General features: G+C 38.4%; 1 protein-coding gene and 1 long non-coding RNA gene across 3 annotated transcripts in view; one reads left to right on the forward strand and one right to left on the reverse strand.

The window, feature by feature from the left end:
* XPO4 (exportin 4) overlaps window positions 1–16,158 on the reverse strand; it is a 125,770-nt gene extending 109,612 nt beyond the window's left edge. Inside the window, 1 exon segment of the mRNA XM_040621293.1 lies at window positions 16,031–16,158. Coding sequence (XP_040477227.1) covers window positions 16,031–16,099 — 69 coding nt within the window. The 5' untranslated portion in view covers window positions 16,100–16,158.
* On the forward strand, window positions 16,151–19,932 carry LOC121100404. 2 transcript variants are annotated; one of them, XR_005832192.1, is made up of 3 exons: window positions 16,163–16,283; window positions 16,996–17,193; window positions 19,461–19,932. It is a non-coding gene; the product is annotated as an uncharacterized LOC121100404 (long non-coding RNA). The 2 variants fall into 2 exon arrangements; XR_005832193.1 differs by lacking the exon at window positions 16,996–17,193 and having other exon boundaries at window positions 16,151–16,283.
* The last annotated feature ends 549 nt before the right edge of the window (window positions 19,933–20,481 follow it).

The following is a 20,481-nucleotide window of genomic DNA, read 5'->3' on the forward strand; positions in this document are numbered from 1 at the left end:
AGAATGAAGGAAATAATAAAGAGCAGAAAATGATGAAACAGAAATTACATATACAATAAATATAAACGAAAAAAAGCCAAAAGTTCCTTCTTTGGAATGACTAATATAAGTGATAAAACTGCAAGAAGGGTGAAGAGACACAGAATTTAAGCAGGCAAGATTAAAGAAACTGTAACTACATAGGTCTTGAATAGTAAAAAGATACTGAAGGAGTAACAAACAACATTATGGCGATAAACTTAAAAACTTATGTGATATGGACAAATTCTTAGAAAAATAAAATAAAACTAACTTAAGAAGAAACGGAAAACTTAAACAGTCCTGCAACTATTAAATAAACTGAATCGGCTTAAATATTTTTTTTCCTTTAAGCCCCCGATCCAGATTTTACCAAACAGCAGGGAATAAATCATTCTAATCCTACACAGATTTCAAGAGAATACAAAAGATGAACACTCTTCAACCTATTTTAGGAAGTCAGCATATCATCACAAATATGCTGATACCAAAACCAGATGAGAACAGTATAAGAAAAGAAACTTACAGGCCAATCTTACTTATAAACAGAGAAGGAAACATCTTAAGACAGTTCACAGACCAAATACAACAACTGATTTTTTTTTAATAAAAATAATAATGTATACTGTGACCAACTTAGTTTATCCCAGGAATGCAAAGCTGGGTTAACATTAGAAAACTAATGTCTTTCACCACATTAACATATTAAAGGAGAAAGGTATTTATCACAAAAAACGCAGAAACATGACTAAAATTTCAACAAAGTAGGAATAAATAGAAACTTCCTTAACAAGGTAAAAAGAATTCACAAAAAAAACCATAGCAAACATCACAATAATGTTGAGACAATAAAGGCATTCCCTTAGGGGCGCCTGGGTGGCACAGCGGTTAAGCGTTTGCCTTCGGCTCAGGGTGTGATCCCGGCGTTATGGGATCGAGCCCCACATCAGGCTCCTCCACTATGAGCCTGCTTCTTCCTCTCCCACTCTCCCTGCTTGTGTTCCCTCTCTCGCTGGCTGTCTCTATCTCTGTCAAATAAATAAATAAAATCTTAAAAAAAAAAAAAAAAAGGCATTCCCTTAAACTATCCACAAGTGTCAGTATACCATCAGGGTCCAGTGGACTCAATTTTTGGAGTTTTTTTTTTTTTTCCTTTAATAAGCAAGTTAAAAAAAAAAAAAACTATGTGTAATGCTTGATATTTTGTGATTTGTTCTTTCTCTTTCTTTCTTTCTTTCTTTCTTTCTTTCTTTCTTTCTTTCTTTTTTAGAGAAGGAAGGAGAGAGAGTGTGTGCATGCCTGGTGGGGAGGAGCAGAGGGAGAGGGAAAGAGAGAATCTTAAGCAGGTTCCATGATCAGCAAGGACCCCATGCAGGCTAGATCCCAGGACTGAGATCATAACCTGACCGAAATCAAAAGTCCTCCACTTAACCGACTGAGCCACCCAGGCGCCCTAATTTTTGTTTTTTTCTTAGAGGTATTTCAAAGAGTAAAGAGAAAATTTTACTTTTAAAAAAAATTTTTTTTAAAGCTTTTATTTATTTAATTGACAGAGAGACAGCCAAGGAGAGAGGTAACACAAGCAGGGGGAGTGGAAGAGGAAGAAGCAGGCTCTCAGCGGAGGAGCCGGACGTGGGGCTCAATCCCAAAACGCCAGGATCACGCCCCGAGCCGAAGACAGACGCTTAACGGCTGTGCCACCCAGGCACCCCGAAAATTTTACTTTTTAAAAAACAGAATAGGGGCGCCTGGGTGGCGCAGTCGTTAAGCATCTGCCTTCGGCTCAGGGAGTGATCCCGGCATTCTGGGATCAAGCCCCGCATCAGGTTCCTCCCCTATGAGCCTGCTTCTTCCTCTCCCACTCCCCCTGCTTGTGTTCCCTCTCTCGCTGGCTGTCTCTATCTCTGTCAAATAAATAAATAAAATCTTAAAAAATAATAATAATAAAACTCATTCTAATTTGAAGTCATTTATGAACCCACCAGACTCCTTTTATAAGTCTAAGATTCACAATAGGATCTTAATATTTTTTTATATCTTGAGACATTTTACCATTTCACCATTCTAAGGACTATTTCATCAGAACTCATCAACTATTCCAACTATGCTAAGACTAAACTAACAACAAAATTAAAAAATAAGAAATGATGAAATCACCTAGAAAAGTAATGCAATAGCAAAATAAATCAACATTATTACATTAGCCTCAATTTTTCTTTTACTACATTGCTCAAAATATAGCACGACCTTTCAAGAACATATAAAAGAAATATGGACACCATATTCTTAAGTCTTTTTTTTTTAAGGTTTCATTCAATAGTGCTGAGAATTCAGAATTTTTAAATTTCTACCTATAAGAAAGAAAATGGACAAGGCACCATTATGAGGTGAATCAGAAGACAATGCACAAAGACAAAAGAACAGCACTCCAGACCTGCACTGTTCAATACAGTAGCCACCAGCCACATATGGCTGTTTAAATTAGTTTAAATTAAATTAAAAATTTAGTTACTCAGTTGCACTAGCCGCATTTCAAGTGCTAAATGTTGCTAGTGGCTAGCACATTAGACAGCAAAGCAAATCCTATCACAGCAGAAAATTCTAAGGGACAGACTCTATAATGATGAAATTGATCATATAAATGTAACCTTAGACTCTGCGTCTACAGATGATGACATTCTAGATCACTGGCTCTCAACTGAGGCAATTTTGATCCCCCAGGGGATGTCTGGCAGTGTCTAGAGACATTTTTGGTTGCCACAACTGGGAAGTGCTACTAGTAACTAGTGGATTAAGGGTAAAGATGCTGCTAAACATCCCACGACACACACGTCAGACCACAATAATGTCAACAGTGGCAAGGATGAGAAACCTTACCCTAGTTTTCTCAAACACAAGAATCAATGAATAAACTATATACTTCCCAGGACAAAATGAAATGATGGTATTCTCATCCTGTCAGTCATTACACAAGAATTACCTCATTACCCAGTATTCTGTAACAAGAACCTGGATCAACTTTTTTACTAAGAGGATATGTGACACTGTTTTTTATTCTTACTTTTTTATGAGGTATGTGAAAAAAAAAAACGAACCTAATTGTTCATAAGTGGACAAATATTAAAAGGCAGGTGTGGATAGAAAAGTGATGAAAAATTCATTATCTTCATCATTCTAATTGGTGTTTATAAACCTAAAAAGGAAATTGATTATGAAGCAAAGAATTTGGCCATCTTCTCTTCATCAATGTTATGTGCCACCAATGTTTCCACAAGTATGTATTTTGATGACTCTGGTGCAAGAATCAGAATAACAAAGTAAAATCTGTATTTTTTTTTAAAGATTTTATTTTATTTGACAGAGAGAGAGCAAGCGCACCAGCAGGGGGAGCTGCAGGCAGAAGGGAAGGGAGAAGCAGGCTCCCCACTGAGCAGGGAACCCAATGCAGAGCTTGAAGCAGGGCTCGATTCCTAGACCCTGGGATCACAACCTGAGCCAAAGGCAGACAACTAACCGACTGAGCCACCCAGGCGCCCCAAGGTAAAATCTTTTAAAGATGCAGCAGTTGCTATCTAAATTAGTACATTCGGCATTTTAACAGTGGAAATGCAACAACCAGAAGTAATCACAGAATCTAAGAATTATTTGAAATCTGGAATCGATATTCACCAATCAGAAGATGACTGCAAAGAAACATATAGCCATACTCTAGATCTATGCTGCCCAAAATGGCAGCCACCACCCACATGTGGCTATTTAATTAATTAAAATTTTAAGTAATTTTTTAAAGATTTTATTTATTTATTTGACAGAGAGAGAGAGAGAGCCAGTGAGAGAGGGAACACAAGCAGGGGGAGTGGGAGAGGAAGAAGCAGGCTCCTACCGGAGGAGCCTGATGTGGGACTCGATCCCAGAACGCTGGGATCACGCCCTGAGCCAAAGGCAGACGCTTAACGACTGTGCCACCCAGGCGCCCCATAATTAATTAAAATTTTAGTTGCTCCACTGCACTAGCCCATTTCAAGCGCTCAATAGCCACACGTTGCTACCAGCTACTATACCGGAGAGTGTGGATATAAAACATTTCCATCAACCAGAAAGTTCTATCAGCACTACTCTACAAGAAATTTAATTAACTCAACAAATATTTATTGAGTGCTTATTCTAAGGTTGCCTTGATTTATGTGCTTTGATGCAATGTTATATATTAAAGTACAAAATAACAACTAACATTTATAGAGCACTTCCCATGTCCCAAGCACTATGCTAAACACTTTCTTTTAATGTAAATGAAATCATTTGATCTTTAACTACATGAGATAGGTACTATTATTTTTCTATTGTACAGATGAAGAAACAGACACACGGAGGTTACACAACTTGCCAAATGTCACACAGCTAGTCAGAAGCCAAGAAGAATTCAAATAGTCTGGCTCTAGAGTCTCTGTGTTATACTGCCTTTCACTTTCTAAATTTCAATAATTTTCCATGTGTGCTTACTAACATAAGCAACAGGGTGATTTTTCTAATATCTCATCTGAGTAGCTCACTATCATACTACTGCTGTTTTCTAATTAGTTCTCTAACCCCCGCCACAAAACCACAGGATAAAGACAGACCAGCTTTCTAACATTATTAATCTTATTCAAAGACTGGGGTGAAATAATTTTATATTAAAAAGTGGATATATTACAAATTAGAATGTCATTTCCATTAACTTTTAAGGAAAAAGTTGAGAAATTTTGAGCTTCTACAAGCCATTGTAAGGCATTCCCAGCTTCCCCCAAATATGTATTCATTCTCCTTTCCCATAAGAATCACTGTGGCATTAAAAAAATTTTTTTAATATTAATTTATCCCCCCTACCCTAATTTTGTTCAGAATTTCATCAGTTCTTTGCTGAACAACTTCAACAGCCTCCTAACTGGTCTTCTTACCTTGCATTTTGCTTCCCTCAATCAGATTTTCACACATCGAATCACAGGTCTGTGAAGTCATCACTACTGGGTAAATTCAAGCTAAATTTTGTGGCAAATAAGGCCTTAAGATAACCCAGCGTCTGCCTATTTCCCTAGGCTCTTCTCGTAGTACTCCTTTCCTCATTTATTCGTGCATTTTTTTCATTCAACAAATATTACTGAGCAAATACTATGTGCAAAAACAAGGTCCTTGAACTAATACATATTAGAGTTTAGCAAGGGAGACCAACATTTATTCGTTAATCACACAAATAAATGTAAAATTTCAAATATGGTAGGTGTTACAAAAGAACTACATAGTTATCTAAGTGTAGGACAGATGAATCTCACCTTTCAGGGAAGCTAGGGAAGGCTTTCCTCAAAGTGACTGTGGAGAGACCTGAAGGATTAGGTGAAAGTGAAGAACATTCTAGGCAGAGGGGAAAGTATATGAAAGGTCCTGGGGCAGGATGAAGAACAGGAAAGTGAAAGACTGAAGAGAAAGATGGTGTGGCTGAGACAGAGAAAAAGCAATAGAAAAAGGGTTCTAAGAAGCTGAAAAGATAAAAACTTACTCAAAGCCTTGCAAAAAAGCAAGCAGTAATAAAACCTCAATTCAAACCTGCGTAATCGGTCTCTGAAACCTACCATCATACTCTAGAGGCCTTCCCCTACAGTAATCTGTTCATATATTTCAGTCCATAAATAACTACCAAATGCCTACTATATGCCAGGCAATGTGCTACATGCTTCAGACACGAGTCAATGACAAGCAAAAACAAACAGAACCCCTGTTCTCACGGAACTTACAAGCCAGTAGATGAATCAATCGTATAATCAAATAAATAAAATAAAATGGCAGGTATATATTGCTAAAGTAGATGATGCTATGAAAAAACAATTTAACCTAAGTAAGAGTGGTCAGGCTTCTCTAATAAAGTAAAAACTACATTAAGATCTGAAGAATTAAACGTTAAGTAGGCTGAAAGGGGAGAATGGTGTTCCAAGCCAAGGGAATGCATACACATAAGGTTCCAGAAGGAGGGAGCTTCTCAAATGTAATGGACTGAAGCCCGGCAAGCTATAGCCTAAAGCCACCTTCAAGAGTGTGCGCCCTGTGCAGTGTCATAGGGCCCAACTCTCTAAAGGGCCCCATGCTTAATGTGATACGCTGTTTTACCATTTTGAAATTCTTAATAATTTTATTTTTGAACTTAAGTTTTGCAGGTGAAGCCCAATGGGACAAGGGAGCATGTATAGGAGCTGCGAAGACAGGATGGTGGCCAGGGACACATGCATGTGCCTCAAGGTCGTCTGGGGTGCTACGAGACCCAAGGTGGCTTTGGTCAAAGCTGGGCCCAACTAGCGGCAGCTCCAGGACCTCCCATGGGAAGCCACCTTGACTGCTCATGCCCCAATCCTGTCCCTGAGGCCCCTGCAGAAACATTAACTTTCCAGTCTAAGCACTGTGACAAGAACTCAAGTAGTAAACTTTGTCAGTAAATTACAGAAGAAAATTGTACAAATAGACGCTGCCATAAAGCATTTCAGGGAATTATTAGAATTCTTCAGAGTTTAGAGTCTCTGGTTTTCAAAACTTCTACAGCAAAGCAAGTATCTCCAGGCTTGGAAATAAAAATAAAAATTAAATTAAAAAATCACTGTATTCAACAGAAAAGATACTATTTTAGTATAAAAGCTCTGGACAGACCATTTATTAATCAGAAAAACAATTTTATTTTTCTTTTATAACTGAAGACACAATGGCAGAATGCATAAAAACACATCTTTAATTGTATGTAAATTTAATCATACATAAATCATTAAGCAAGCTACTTTTGGTTTCTTCTATGAACTCTACAAGTAACAAGAACTGTCAGAAGAAACATTAAAATACTGTATAAAGTTACAGCTAAAACTAAATTCAGTATGAAGTCTTTAAAAAAAAGTTCTGTAAGAATCACCAGCTCTAAAATTAGTATTAGTAAATAATTAATCAGAAATGTATCCCAAAGTTGTCACAGCCTATAAAATATAACTCTAGTAATAGCTGCATCAGTAGAAAGATCCTACTCAAAATAATTATAAAAAATTTACAATCTTGCATTTGCCAAGAGCAACTGACATCACTTTCAATTATACCAACTGAAAATGAACTGGCTAAAAGTAAAAATTTTGATGACCTAATGAATTTGTAGAAAAGCCAAAAATATCTTATGACCAATCAAGATTCCACATAAAATGTTCTTTATTATGTAAAATTATACTAACATACTCTTTTACAATTTATGTTTGCTCTTACCCAGAAAGCATTATTACTCCTATTATATTTCTGTAAGTATAAAATATAAAGGAAAAATATTTATATTTTAAAGACTTTAATGGTACCTTTTTCCTGCTTTTTCAACAAGGAGCCCCATATTTTCATTTCCATGAGGCCCCACAAATTATGTAGCCAGCCCTGGCTTGGAAACAAAGAAAGTAGACAGGAACTGGCTTATGGCTGGAATATGAGGCAGGGGCCAACAACCACGCTGAGCTTTCAGAACTCTATTATGGAAGCCAATAAAGATGGGAGAATGAAATGAGACACAGCCTAGTAAATCAGCATTCTACAGTTTTAAAAACCACCCTAAGAATGATTATGCACCTTCTAAACTTTGAAAGCCCCTACTCTAGAATATTCTCTTTGTCATTTTATAGTGGGCCTAATTTTTCCCACAATTATAAGTGAATAGAACTTGGCCTGAGAATAAATCCATATCCCTTCTCCAAAATAAAGTTTATTGGTTTTCTAATAGCTCTTTCTCAAAATACTTTTCCTTTTATTTGCTAGCAAGATTATGCTTAACTAGCACTGATTAAAGAAAACTGCAGAAATGGGACCTGACTTAGACTTACAAATGTAATTTTTATTCAGCCCCAGCCATCAGATAGCTTTTAATTTTCTTTGAGATAAATATAAAATAGTCAAGAAAGTAATCATAGATTTTAAAAATACCTGCAACATTCAAGTTTATCAGAATGACATATTAATTATGTGTGATTCAATGTTTTGTATTGTAAAAAATTCAAACTATATTAAAATGTAGAAAGGAATCTTTCCACTTCCAATCCCATTCTCTAGATACCCATTCTTAAAAGTTTAGTGTGTATCTTCCAATTCTGTTTCTATACATATACAAATAAATGCAGAGATTTTTTTATTTAGAAAGCAAAAACAATTATCATATATTCTGTCCTTCACTTTTTACCCTCAGTTTGAGGTTCTTTCCATGTCCATTTTGATCTTTTCATAAAAAAAAAAAAAAACTACCATATATTAGACCCACATTTCTTGAGTTCCAGAGGCTAACATATCACCAACTATCTACGAAAAAGTTGTAACTTTTTATACCTCCGCTAGCAGTAAAGCATAGTCTGTTTTTCCATTATCTGTTACTTTCACAATGTGAAATATCATTTTAATCAAAGTTCTGTTTTTGGACCATTCTTTTAATTTTCTATTCTTTTCTCATGCCAGCACTACAATGTTTCAATTACTGTAGCTTTCTAAAAAGTTTTAATTGTTTATTTTGCTTATTTTCTTACAGATTTTATTCTTATGTAATCTCTACATCCAACGTGGGTTTGAGATTAAGAGTCACAGACTCCATTGATTGAGCCAGCCACGTGCCCCTCAATTATGTAGCTTTTGAATAAATTTTAACAACTGTACATCGTCCCCTGAACCCTTCATTTTCCTGTTTAAAAAATGCTGTTATTCTCATATAACCATTCTTCCAGATATATTTTCTAATTAATTAGTCACATTTTTCTCCCACCTCAAAAAAGGGTGAGGCGGCAAGAAAAATTTTGACATTACATTCAATTTATAAATTAATGACAGAGGAATTGCCACCTTACCAAATTAATTCTTTGAATTGAGGAACACAGCCTTCATCTAATTCAGATTTCCTTTTGTATTCTTCAAATAAGCTATAGTTTTCTTCATAAAAAGATACATGTTTAATAGTGTCCTATAATATATTCCTACAGTTTTTATAACTGAAGGAATAAGGTCTTTTTTTTCCGATTTTAACTTGATCATTGTTGATAAAAAGGAAATCTCACAATTGGTTTATTTGTCTTATATCTGGCCACGTTACCAAATAACTGTTCTAATAGTTCTTTTTTTTTTTTTTTAAGATTTTATTTATTTGTCAGAGAAAGGGCGCATGCACAAGCAGGGGGAGTGGGAGGCAGAGCGGGCAGAGGGAGAAGCAGGCTCCCCACTGGGCAAGGAGCCTATTATGGAACTTGATCCAGGAACCTGGGATCATGACCTGGGCTGAAGGCAGCCGCTTTACTGACTGAGCCACCCAGACGTCTCACTATTCTAACAGTAGTTCTATTAGTTTAATTTCCTTGGATTTCTTTTTCTGGATATCACCTGTGAATAATCATCTTCTTTACCTTTCTTTCCAATATTTGCACTTACTCCTTTTTCTTATCTTACTGTATCAGCTAGGCCCACCAAGTGTTAAGTAGTAATTATATTATGACTCCCTACTTTACTCTTAAGAATATCACCATTTACTAGTGGTTTGAAAGAACTTTATTGTATTTTTTAAGTCAATTCCTAGTTTATTGAATTTTTAACCATAAAAGGCTGTTATATTTTATCAACTGCCTTTTGGGTCTCTATGGATAATTTCAAAGGTCTTTTCACATTTCTCTGGATCACTGGCTATGTTCCAATTAGTGGAGTATGACACAAGTCCACCTGCAAAACACACATTTAATTGGGCTTTAATTAAAAATTCTCCACTAACTAGTTTTTGGAAAAAAATTCTTAGTGCCACTATTCTAATATCTAGTGTCACAACAGAGACAAAAGGCAAAATTGAAATAAATAAAAACGGGGGCGTCTGGGTGGCTCAGTTGGTTAAGCGCCTGCCTTAGGCTCAGGTCATGATCCTCATGTACTGGGATCGAGCCCAGCGTCAGGCTCCCTGCTCAGTGGAGAGCCTGCTTCTCCCTCTCCTCCCTGCTCATGCTCTCTCCGCTATCTCTCTCTCTCTCAAATAAATAAAATCTTAAAAAAAAAAAAAAGATAGAAAGAAAAATACTTACTCAATATAATGCATCTTTCCAATAAGAAAAGTAAATGCTACAATAAAAATTCTTAAATTTATGATGTTCATTATTGATTACAAAAAAATAAACATACTGTACCGTATACATAGGAGGGGCTCAGGAAATATCTACTAAATAAATGCACAAGGGATGCCTGGGTGGCTCAATCAGTTGAGCATCCTACTCTTGTTTTCGGCTCAGATCATGATCTTGGGGTCATGGGATTGAGCCCTGCCTCACTGGGCTCCATGCTCAGCAGGGACTGCACTTCTCTCCTTCTGCCCCTCCCCCCACTCATGCTCTCTCTAAAATAAATAAATCTTAAATGAATAAATACTCAAATACTCCCCAAGCATATGGTATTCAGTTCTCTCAGGCCTTCATACAAATATATCCCTCTAACTGGAATACCCCTCACCCAATGGAAAACTCCAACTTGTTCTTCATTGACTACTTAGGTTAAGGATCGCCTGTTCCAAGGAGGCCTTTCTAGGTCCCCAACTCAGTCTGAGATAGATGTCCCTCCTCTGTATTCTCAGAGCACTAGCATATACTTGCATTATGTTACCTAACAACTGCTAATAGTTTTGCCTTTCTCCCCCATTAGACTATGCTTTCCTTGAAAACAAGGTCTTTCTCCTATCTCCTTAGCATACATAGCATTATGCCTAGCAAATATATACAGAAGAAATGAACAGCCAGAATGAATGAACAGCCAGACTTAACTACAAATCCAAACCAGCTATGGGACCACAGGCAAATCACTTACCATCTCTGAATCTCAGATTTTCTTTATAAAGTTTATTATCTGTTCTATTTACTTCACAGGATTGATGTGAGAATGAAATAAAAATTTTTTGTATCTCACTACGATTTTGCAGATGCTTTCAAAAGAGTAACCAGATTCCACTACAATAAAAACCATGAAAACCAATAATAAATCTCTCTCATTAAAGCTGCATTTACATTTATTAAATCCATTTTGGTTTTAAAAAACAATTATAGTAAATTATTTTTCTGTGAAGTATCAGTTAACATATGTACTCTGCACTACACACACTCACAAAGGACAATCCCTAACAATTCAAGCAAGCCAGGAAAATAAACCCAAGCAAATTCAAGAAAATAAAGCATTTTTCAGGTTTACTGTTCAAACAAACAATACTAATACTAAAAGAACACTAAACCTTTCCATTATGATGTCTCTAAAATCAAAACACATCCTACATTTTGTATCTATTCACACACACACACAAAACGGAAACAAACTTCCTTTACAATTCATCCACAAGGAGGTAAATAAAGAAAAGCATAGGAAGATATGGATTATACAATTTTATTGATGTAAAAAAACACACTTTAAAAATTATGTGTGTACTTCTTCAGGGCGGGAGCAGTTATGCAGTCTCAGAACAAGGTCCCTGTCACCCCTTCGTCTGCGAGGGAAGGACCATCTCTGTGAAGTTCAGATATAGTTTTGTTAACCCTGGGGCCTACCAGCCCTACGTACTCTCTATGTTGGATGTGTTTATAAACGTAAAATTGCTCTCAGCATTGTAGAGGCTGTGTTAGTTTTGTGCTGGTCCTACTGATTTATAACATTATCCACAAATAAATATTTACATGGTAAAAAAGAAACCAAACAAATGAAAAAGTAAAAAAAAAATAAAAATCATGTATGTACACCCTTATACACCTAGAGAATTTTTTAGATTTATTTGAGAGAGAGAGAGTGCATGCACCCACCCACACACACACACACACACACACACACACACACACAAGCAGGGCAGAGAGAGAGAACCTCAAGCAGGCTCCGCGCTGAGCACAGAGACCAACTCAGGGCTCCATCTCACGACCCTGAGATCATGACCTGAGCCAAAATCAAGAGTGGGATGCTTAACTGACTGTGCCACCCAGGTGCCCCACTTAGAGATTTTTAATATGTGTACTCAATAAATATTCTTGTCTGAAAAGGCAATGGGAGCTGAGGGAACTTTTACTTTCCCCATACCTCTTTCTGCAAAGCTTGAACTTCTTACTATTCAGAAAGGTATCTGCAAGATTTTTTAAATTAAGGATATTTACAGTATTCTCATTAATGTAAAAAAAACTATATAATGAGTATTAAAAAAGCACAGGAAAAAAGGTATATTCAAACTTAATATGGATTGCTTAGGGAGGAGGGACTGAGAGTGGGGAAAGGAAGAAGAGGGAGATTCACTTCTTATTCTGTGTAATTTGTATGCTGTTGCTATACTTCAAAATAGTATGTTCCAGTATTACTGCTATAATTTTAAATAACAGGAAATGTGTCCACAACACCAAATTTTCAGGTCTATAACCTGCTAAATTCATGCAGTCAGAGAGAAGACTCAGAGAGTCAGGGAGAAGACTCTCACTGATAAGAATGTTTGCACTGAAGTGTGGTCAACTTTACTTACTCTAGTATATATTTAATATACTCTCAAAAATTTAGGGTTAGGTATCTTAAGCAAAAGTCAGTAACTGGAATCTTTTTTTGCAGAAGAAATGTTCAGGACCTATTTAGATAATTTTCCATCTGCACAATGCTTTCAGAATAGATAACTTCACTTGCACAGCTGCTAACCTACAAAAGTCCATCCGCATTCTAGTTTGTTCACCTTCAAATTTATTTTCTAGAAAGTAACCTCACTGTCTTGAATCAGAAGACTAAGCAGTATGTGCAAGCATCTACAGAAAATACTCCTGTTACTACTTGAAGTGGGGGGAGAATCACTATTTATGTTGAGATCTATAAAATCAATAAATATCTTTTTCATTCTAAAGGTCTAATACACTATTCGGCAGCTTATCCAATAACCTAAATAAGACTGAATATGGATATCTACAGTGAAATAACTGCAATATCCAAAAACACATTTCAAAATTTCCCATCAAGCAATAAAACATTAGCATTTATGGTATTATAATATGGTGACTCTGAGAAGCAACATGGCTTAGTAAAAAATTTTTTTAAGTTCCAAAATAGGAGTCTGGTGATCTAGGTTCTGGATCGCTCTTCTCACTAATCTGTTCTGTGACCTACCTTCGGCAAGTCACTTCTACCTCTTTGAACCTCAGTTTCCCCATCTGCAGAATGGAAGGGAGAATGCTTAGACCAGGTTCTTATTTTTCAGGGTCTCAATTTCCTTAGAAACGCTGATAAAAGCTATAAACCGTATTACCAAAAATGTATGTTTGCACCAAAAAATTTGCTTAGAATTTCCTTCTGATATCCATTGTGCACTAAGACCTCTGTACTAAAAGATGTCTTGAGATTATTTTGCACACTAAAACTCTATGCCAAATTTCATAAAAGAAATATATGGATACCAAATGGAAAAATTAAACAAAATGATTGTAAAAGACATCATTAATTACTTTGAGTCCCAAAACATATTAGCAACTAAAATATATAGCAATTTCCTATAAACGAGATTTCCTCAGATGGATATCCATCTGACCCACAGATGGATAATGCTAAAATCATTCGTCCATTTTAAAAATATTCTAATGCTTAACAGTTGAAGATTTAACAGTCTTAACTATTTTCAAATGAACTAATTTACTTGCTTTCTAGTCCCACTACCCTTTAGGTTAAGAGTCACAAACTGGTAACACACAAATTTGAGTTGGCGTCCCCACTCTACCACTTTCCTTGCAAATTTGGGTAAATTACTTAGCATCTACATGTTTCAGTTTCTTAGTCTATCAAATGAAAATGAAAGCAATAATAACCACCTCATAGTAAGAATTAAATAAGGTAACATACATAAAGCAACTGGCATACTGCCTCACACATAGTAAGCACTTAATAAATGTGAGCTGTTATTTCTAATAATAAATTGGAATACAGCTTTCAAACGACAAATAATGCAGTAATTGTTACTCTTACACATTTGTGGTCCACATTTGTGAACAGTAAGTGGAAACTTCCAAAAACAAATTTCCTATTAATTAATGTTATTAAATTAATTAAATTAATGTTATTAAAATAACATTTTTTTTCAGTACTATTCTCTGGAAAGATTTAGAAGTATGTAAACGAGGGGCGCCTGGGTGGCACAGCGGTTAAGCGTCTGCCTTCGGCTCAGGGTGTGATCCTAGTGTTCTGGGATCGAGCCCCACATCAGGCTCCTCCGCTATGAGCCTGCTTCTTCCTCTCACACTCCCCCTGCTTGTGTTCCCTCTCTCGCTGGCTGTCTCTATCTCTGTCAAATAAATAAATAAAATCTTAAAAAAAAAAGTATATAAATGGGTATCTACACAACATATGTAAGAGGTGGTGAGGTAGAGCGGAAAGGGACCCAACTTTAGGGCCAGACAGATCTGAGTTCTGAACCTAAATCATCAACTTAGTAATTATGTAACCCAGGCCACTTAAACTCTCTCTCAACCTTGTAAAGCTGCTGCAAGAATTAATAAAGTATGTAAACCATCACACACAGTATCTGGATGTAGTATGCACTCAATAAACAGTACTTACTGCTATTCTTCTCAGCTACTCCCTTACAGACGATAAAACCAGCTTTGCCAGGGAAGAGGGACGGTACTGGTACTGGCAAACACAAGCGCTAATTAATATTAAGGCTGGTAACAAAAAACACTAATTTTATCTTATCAATTTAAGAACTAAGGCAGTGTTTTTTGGGGTCACATACTCCTTCCAGAGTCTAATGAAAACAGGGTCCCTGGCTCCTAGAAATGTTTCAGATATTTCAGGAAACACCACCTCAGGGATTTTAAGAACCTGTATTAAGGAGAATACTAGCTAGTTTTTTCTGGACTTAACTTGGAAGAGTCTGAAAACTTTACTCAGTTTTGTGACAAAATGATTTGCTTAGCTTTGCTCATAATGAAGCAAGTAAACCCTGCTTTTTATTAGACTTCCCAATTTCGTTAAATTTCATGAGCTATCTGGTGTTGTGTGTGAAAACAAAACTTGATAAGTGGAACTACAAACTAGGCTAGAATCAGTTCAAATACTTTTAAACGCGATGCTCGAACATATAATCCAAGCACCGAACCAGAAAGAAAAGTCAAAAAAACAAAAACAAAACAAAAAACCCAAGAAGCTAGCTGTATTCGATTCTTAGAAAGGCTGGATCAATTCAAGCAATCAACCGAGCCTCCAACTTCCAAAAAAACATCTACAAACACGGAAATCAAAATTTACAAAAACAAGACTGAGCCAGAAAATACAAACACAGTTTACTGGGTAAACAACATACTGATCAAACTGTTTACCATACAGGGTTAAGAATGAAGTCAACGAGCACCTTAGATTCAGCACTCCTTAATGCGCGACCCACAGGGAGCTTGGAGCTTAATAAAGTTTTGCCCCAGTGACCTTGGTCCCAAAGATTCCCCTCCCTCCCTCCTGCCGGTCCTTCCACGTGCTGGCGGCTGCGGTTACCCCAGAGATGGCTGCAGGTCAGAGAAAGAGCTTGAGGACCCGCGTGCTCCAAGGGAACAAGGGTAGCTAACAGCATCTGGGCTAGGCCATCTTCCTGGTACCAACTCCCCAGCGGCGTACACACTGCCCCCGACCAAAGCCCTGCGGGGATGACCCGGACCTCACTCCCCGCACCTTGCTCTCGACCTAGTCTGCCGGGCAGGGTGTACGGTGAAGACCGTGGCACAGGAAACCCTCTTTCCTTCAGCACCATATTCCGTCGTCCGGCTGGAGTGCCAGACACCTAGGGGGAGCGGACAGCCCACGAAGAGGGGGGAACGAAGGCAGAAGGAAAGTAGGATGAAGAATCCTGCGCCACGCCACCGCCACCTCCTCCACTTCCAAGGCTCCCTGGAGGCCCCTGCCGGTCGCCAGCCCAGCGGGCGGGAAGGCCTAGCACGGCAGGGCCAGCCAGAGTCCCGCAGATGCTGGGGTGCGAGTGTCGCGGTGTACTCACCATCAAAACTTTGGCCGCGTTCTCCAGCTGAGCGATCACTTCTGGGGGCCCAAGCGCCGCCGCCATCATGGTCTCTCTTCAATGACGCGCCATGCGCTGCATTATGGGAGCGGGCGCCGCGGCCGGCCAATCGCCGCAGCGACCCCGGAGCCTCACGCGCTCCCAAAGACCGTCGCAGCCGCCGTCGACGCCGGCGTCGCGGCCACCGCGGGCCTGTCCTGGCCGCCGGGTTCTGGGCGGGAAGGAGAAGAGAGTGAGTCGGGCCGCCTCGCTGGGGCGGGAGGCGCCCGCAGTCCGGTGCCAGGCAAGACCCGGGCGGTTGACCTAGACGGTGACGGCCGCGCGGAGCAGGCGGCCGCGGCTCCGGGCCCGCGCATGCGTGGTGTCCGGCGCCGGGGCCTTTCGGCTTCTCCAACCCTTGTGCCCGGGAGCCGCTGGGTTCCCTCCGCTGTGAACACACCCCGCCCCATCACCAGGCATTATCCGAGACGCCGGCAGGCTCTCTGTTCTCTACTCTTCACTCCGTCCACCCCGACCCCTCCTTTCCCTTCCACGTTCCACGCAGTGTAGGATCTCACTTGGAACTGCTCTCCCCACTTCCTCTCCTGAGAGTGCGCCGCCTTTAAGAACATCTCTATCCTCCGAGTCCTAATTCTCTGTCCCTCCTTGCCAAAAAAAAAAAAGGAACATTCCAGGATAGAAATGTTCGTTTTCTTAATGGGAGGTCCTGCAGGAGATTCGTCCAAATTTATCTGGACAGCAGATCATTGCGAGCTCTTTTCAAGGGCTGTGTCATACTGAAAAGTGAAAAAGCAGGAATCCTAACCTTGACCTGCCTGCTTCTTGAATTCAGAAAGAACTCATGGTCACTCGTTTTGTCGGGTTTAAGGAAGTGGTAATGGTAATGTTAGTAATGGAATCCATGTTGACAGGTACTTTATATAGTAATTCAACTTTCCCTTCAGTGCTGCAGTCTCCTTTACAAAATCCAGCCAAGTAGTCATGAGAGGAGCTATTTCAGTATTCAAACCTGCTTTAACTATTAGAAAAGATGTTCAGAAGAGGGGATTATTTTGTTTTGAGCTGACATCTACTTTCCTATAACTTCGACCTTTTGATGCTGGTCTGCTTCATGGGACAAAGTCTAATTCATTTTAGTGTGTGTAAGTTTTCCTCTGTTGAAATCTTTCTGTATTTATTCTTCCTAGTTATAAGTAAACCGTACTTTTGAGATTTTTTAAAAAAGATTTTATTTATTTATTTGAGAAAGAGTGAGAGCATGAGTGCGGCAAGGGGCAGAGGGAGAAGCAGGCTCCCCACTGAGCAGGGAGTCCCATGCCGCTCCATCTCTGTACCCTGGGATCATGACCTGAGCCAAGGGCAGAGGCTTAACCGACTGAGCCACCCAGGCACCCCAAGGTGTTTTTTTGTTTTGTTTTGTTTTGTTTTGCTTTTAATGTCAGTGCGACAGAGTTGCATTATTTTCTCCATTGGAAAACAGGTTGTAAAAAAAAAATTTCTTGTATTTGATATCTCTATAACTTGGGAGTTGAGAAAGTGAATTAACAAGGTTTTTATTGCTTGAGAAATGAAGGATGTGACTTCTATTTCATTACAAAAGGGTAAAGTTAACCAAAATGCAGTGAATGGCCTTTTTTAAGAATTGTGTGAAACTAAAGGATTAGCATAGTGCATGACATACAGTAGGCACTCAATACATATTTGATTAAGTACAGCAATCCAAAAAAGGATTACAAAATGTCGCTGCTACAAAGAGTAATTACTGCAGATCAGTGATGTATCTGCAAAAGTGCAGGCAAATGAATAGTTTGTGACATTAAATGTTTGAGGCCTATAATGCTTCAGATTGGGCCTTGTGTTCCAAAGCATTTGTTTTGTGTAATTACATAAGAACTTTGCATCTAGGGGCTCCTGGGTGGCTCAGTTGGTTAAGCAGCTGCCTTCAGCTCAGGTCATGATCCTGGGGTCCTGGGATTGAACCCTGCTTCGGGCTCCCTCTCCCTCTGCCTGCCACTCTGCCTTGTGCACTCTCTCTCTCAATCTCTGTCAAATAAATAAATAAATAAAATCTTTAAAAAAAAAAAACAACAACTGCATCTAGACACTTTTTTGAAAGGAGGAAAAAAAAGTACTTTATCAAATGTGGCGATGAGTAGGCTTCTTTTCAAATTAACTTAGTATATTGAATTTAGAGGCTTTATAAAGTGGGTTATAGACATCTCATATAACTGGGAGCCATGAATTTTAGGGTAGGGTAAACAGTGAAGTTGTAGAATCTCAATGTACTAGAAAACAGTAGAATTCACCTACTACAATTCCCCTCCAATGCCTGACTTGTTATTTCTTGATGTATTCAATAATAACGCTCTCCTGTGGAGGGTTAAGAAGTAGTATTCCAGCCTACCCACATGCTTTTCGTATCCTGAAATAGAAAAGCAGAAAGTTGTGCAGATTCCAATAATTTCTAAGAGAGAAATGTTAATGGTCTAAGAAGTAGATGTCTGGTTGAAATGTTCCTGAAATCAAGAACATTTCGCAAATACATCCCCTCTACTTTTGGAGTACTCTTTAACACATATGATGTCATGGGAGTCAAAATTATCTCTACTTACTCTTCACCAGAATTAATTAGTAAAGTATATTACATACTTTTCCTTAGAAACTTTGGTGTTTGCTTTTTTTTTAATGGAAACCAGTGGGATTTGCCAATGTTACTAAATGTTGTATCTTTCCTAAATTAGTGGCTTTCTAGGAACATTTCTAAAGTGAAAATATGGTTACTGACTATCTCCACTGTTGACATTTTGGTGCAAAGGAAAAGCCAACTGTTGTATTTTAAATGATATTTTAATGATGTTTTAAATGATATGATATCACTTAAATGATATTTTAAAACTAGAAGAGAATTTAATGATCCATTTCTCAGATGAAGAAAATAAGACCCAGAGAAATTAAATGATTTAGGACCAAGCCAGGTAGAACCAGTCACCTATCTTACAGTTTAGTATCCTTTGTGGTAAAGTGGACAAAGGCTGTAATTTAAATCAGAAGAACTGAGTTTGTATTATATCTCTGATTCTTCTAAGATATGTTTACTGGCTAAGTAACTTAACATATCAGGACCTCAGTTTGATCATCTGTAAAATGTTTACCATCACAAGTGTGTGAGATTCGAAGAAGATAATACATTTGAGACGACTTTGTAAAGCTATGAAGCATTGTATGAAAGCAAGGTATTACTGTTATCAATTGATTACTTATTTGGAACAGTGATTGATACTGTAGAGAATTGAAATTGAAGTCATAGTCTTTGCGTCTGAAAAGTTTGAGATAAGATGATTTAATAATAACAGCAATTAAAAAAAATAAAATAACAGCAGTTAATTAATTCATTTTCTCTCCTTTCCAGCTGTGGTACAATAAAAATACAGCTGCGCTTTGTTCCTCCTTCCTGGCAAGAAGCTCGTAAAACCCTTGGATTTCCTGAGTGACAGAAGTGCCTTCCGTTAATCATAACAAGCCTCCTCCAGTCACACCTGAATTTATGCTAATGAGGGAACAGGGTGGGGCCCCCAGGTGGCCCCATGATGGGGCTGGTCACCTGAAAGAGCAAAGGGTAGAAACCTTTGTTTCCTTTGGTTTTGGACCCACTCTCTAACCTCCAGGGAGGAAGAAGGGGTGCTGGATATTGAACACTATAAAGGCTTTTTTAACAATGAGATTTTCTAAGCTTCCAAGTTGGTGAATGTATCCGCCTGCAGTGCACACCCCACTCCACAGGGACAGAGGTTCCTATGATGGAGGCCCTTCCAGACCTTGTCCTATGTACCTCTTAATCTGGCTGTTCACTTGTATCCTTTATAATAAACTGGTAAATGTAAGTAAAGTGTTTTTCTGAGATCGGTGAGCCATTCTAGCAAATTATTGAACCTTAGCAGGGGGTTGTGGGAATCCCTGATTTATAGCTAGTGGATCAGAAGTATGTCCCTAAGACTTGAAACAGGCATCTAAAGTGGAGGCAATCTTATGGGATTTAGCCCTTAATTTGTGGTGTCTGCACTAATTCTGAGTAGTTAGTATCAGAATTGAATTGTAGGGGCACCTGGGTGGCTCAGTCCGTTAAGCATCTACCTTCGGCTCAGGTCATGATCCCAGGGTCCTGGGATTAACCCCCACATCAAGGCCCCCTGCTCAGTGGGGAGCCTACTTCTCCCTCTCCTCCCTCTGCTCACTCATGCTCGCTCTCTCACTCACTCTCTCTCTCAAACAAATAAAATCTCAAAAAAAAAAGAAAAAAGAATTGTAGGACACACAGTTGGTGTCTGAGAATCATAGACCAACATATGGATTATTTAAATATATAAGAATTTGCATATTGCAAAATAGTAAACATTCCAATCAATTTGAGAATACTACAAAATGGTGGTTAT

This window comes from Ursus maritimus, unplaced genomic scaffold (assembly GCF_017311325.1).
Source record: "Ursus maritimus isolate PB19 unplaced genomic scaffold, ASM1731132v1 scaffold_10, whole genome shotgun sequence".
NCBI classification, from domain to species: domain Eukaryota; kingdom Metazoa; phylum Chordata; class Mammalia; order Carnivora; family Ursidae; genus Ursus; species Ursus maritimus.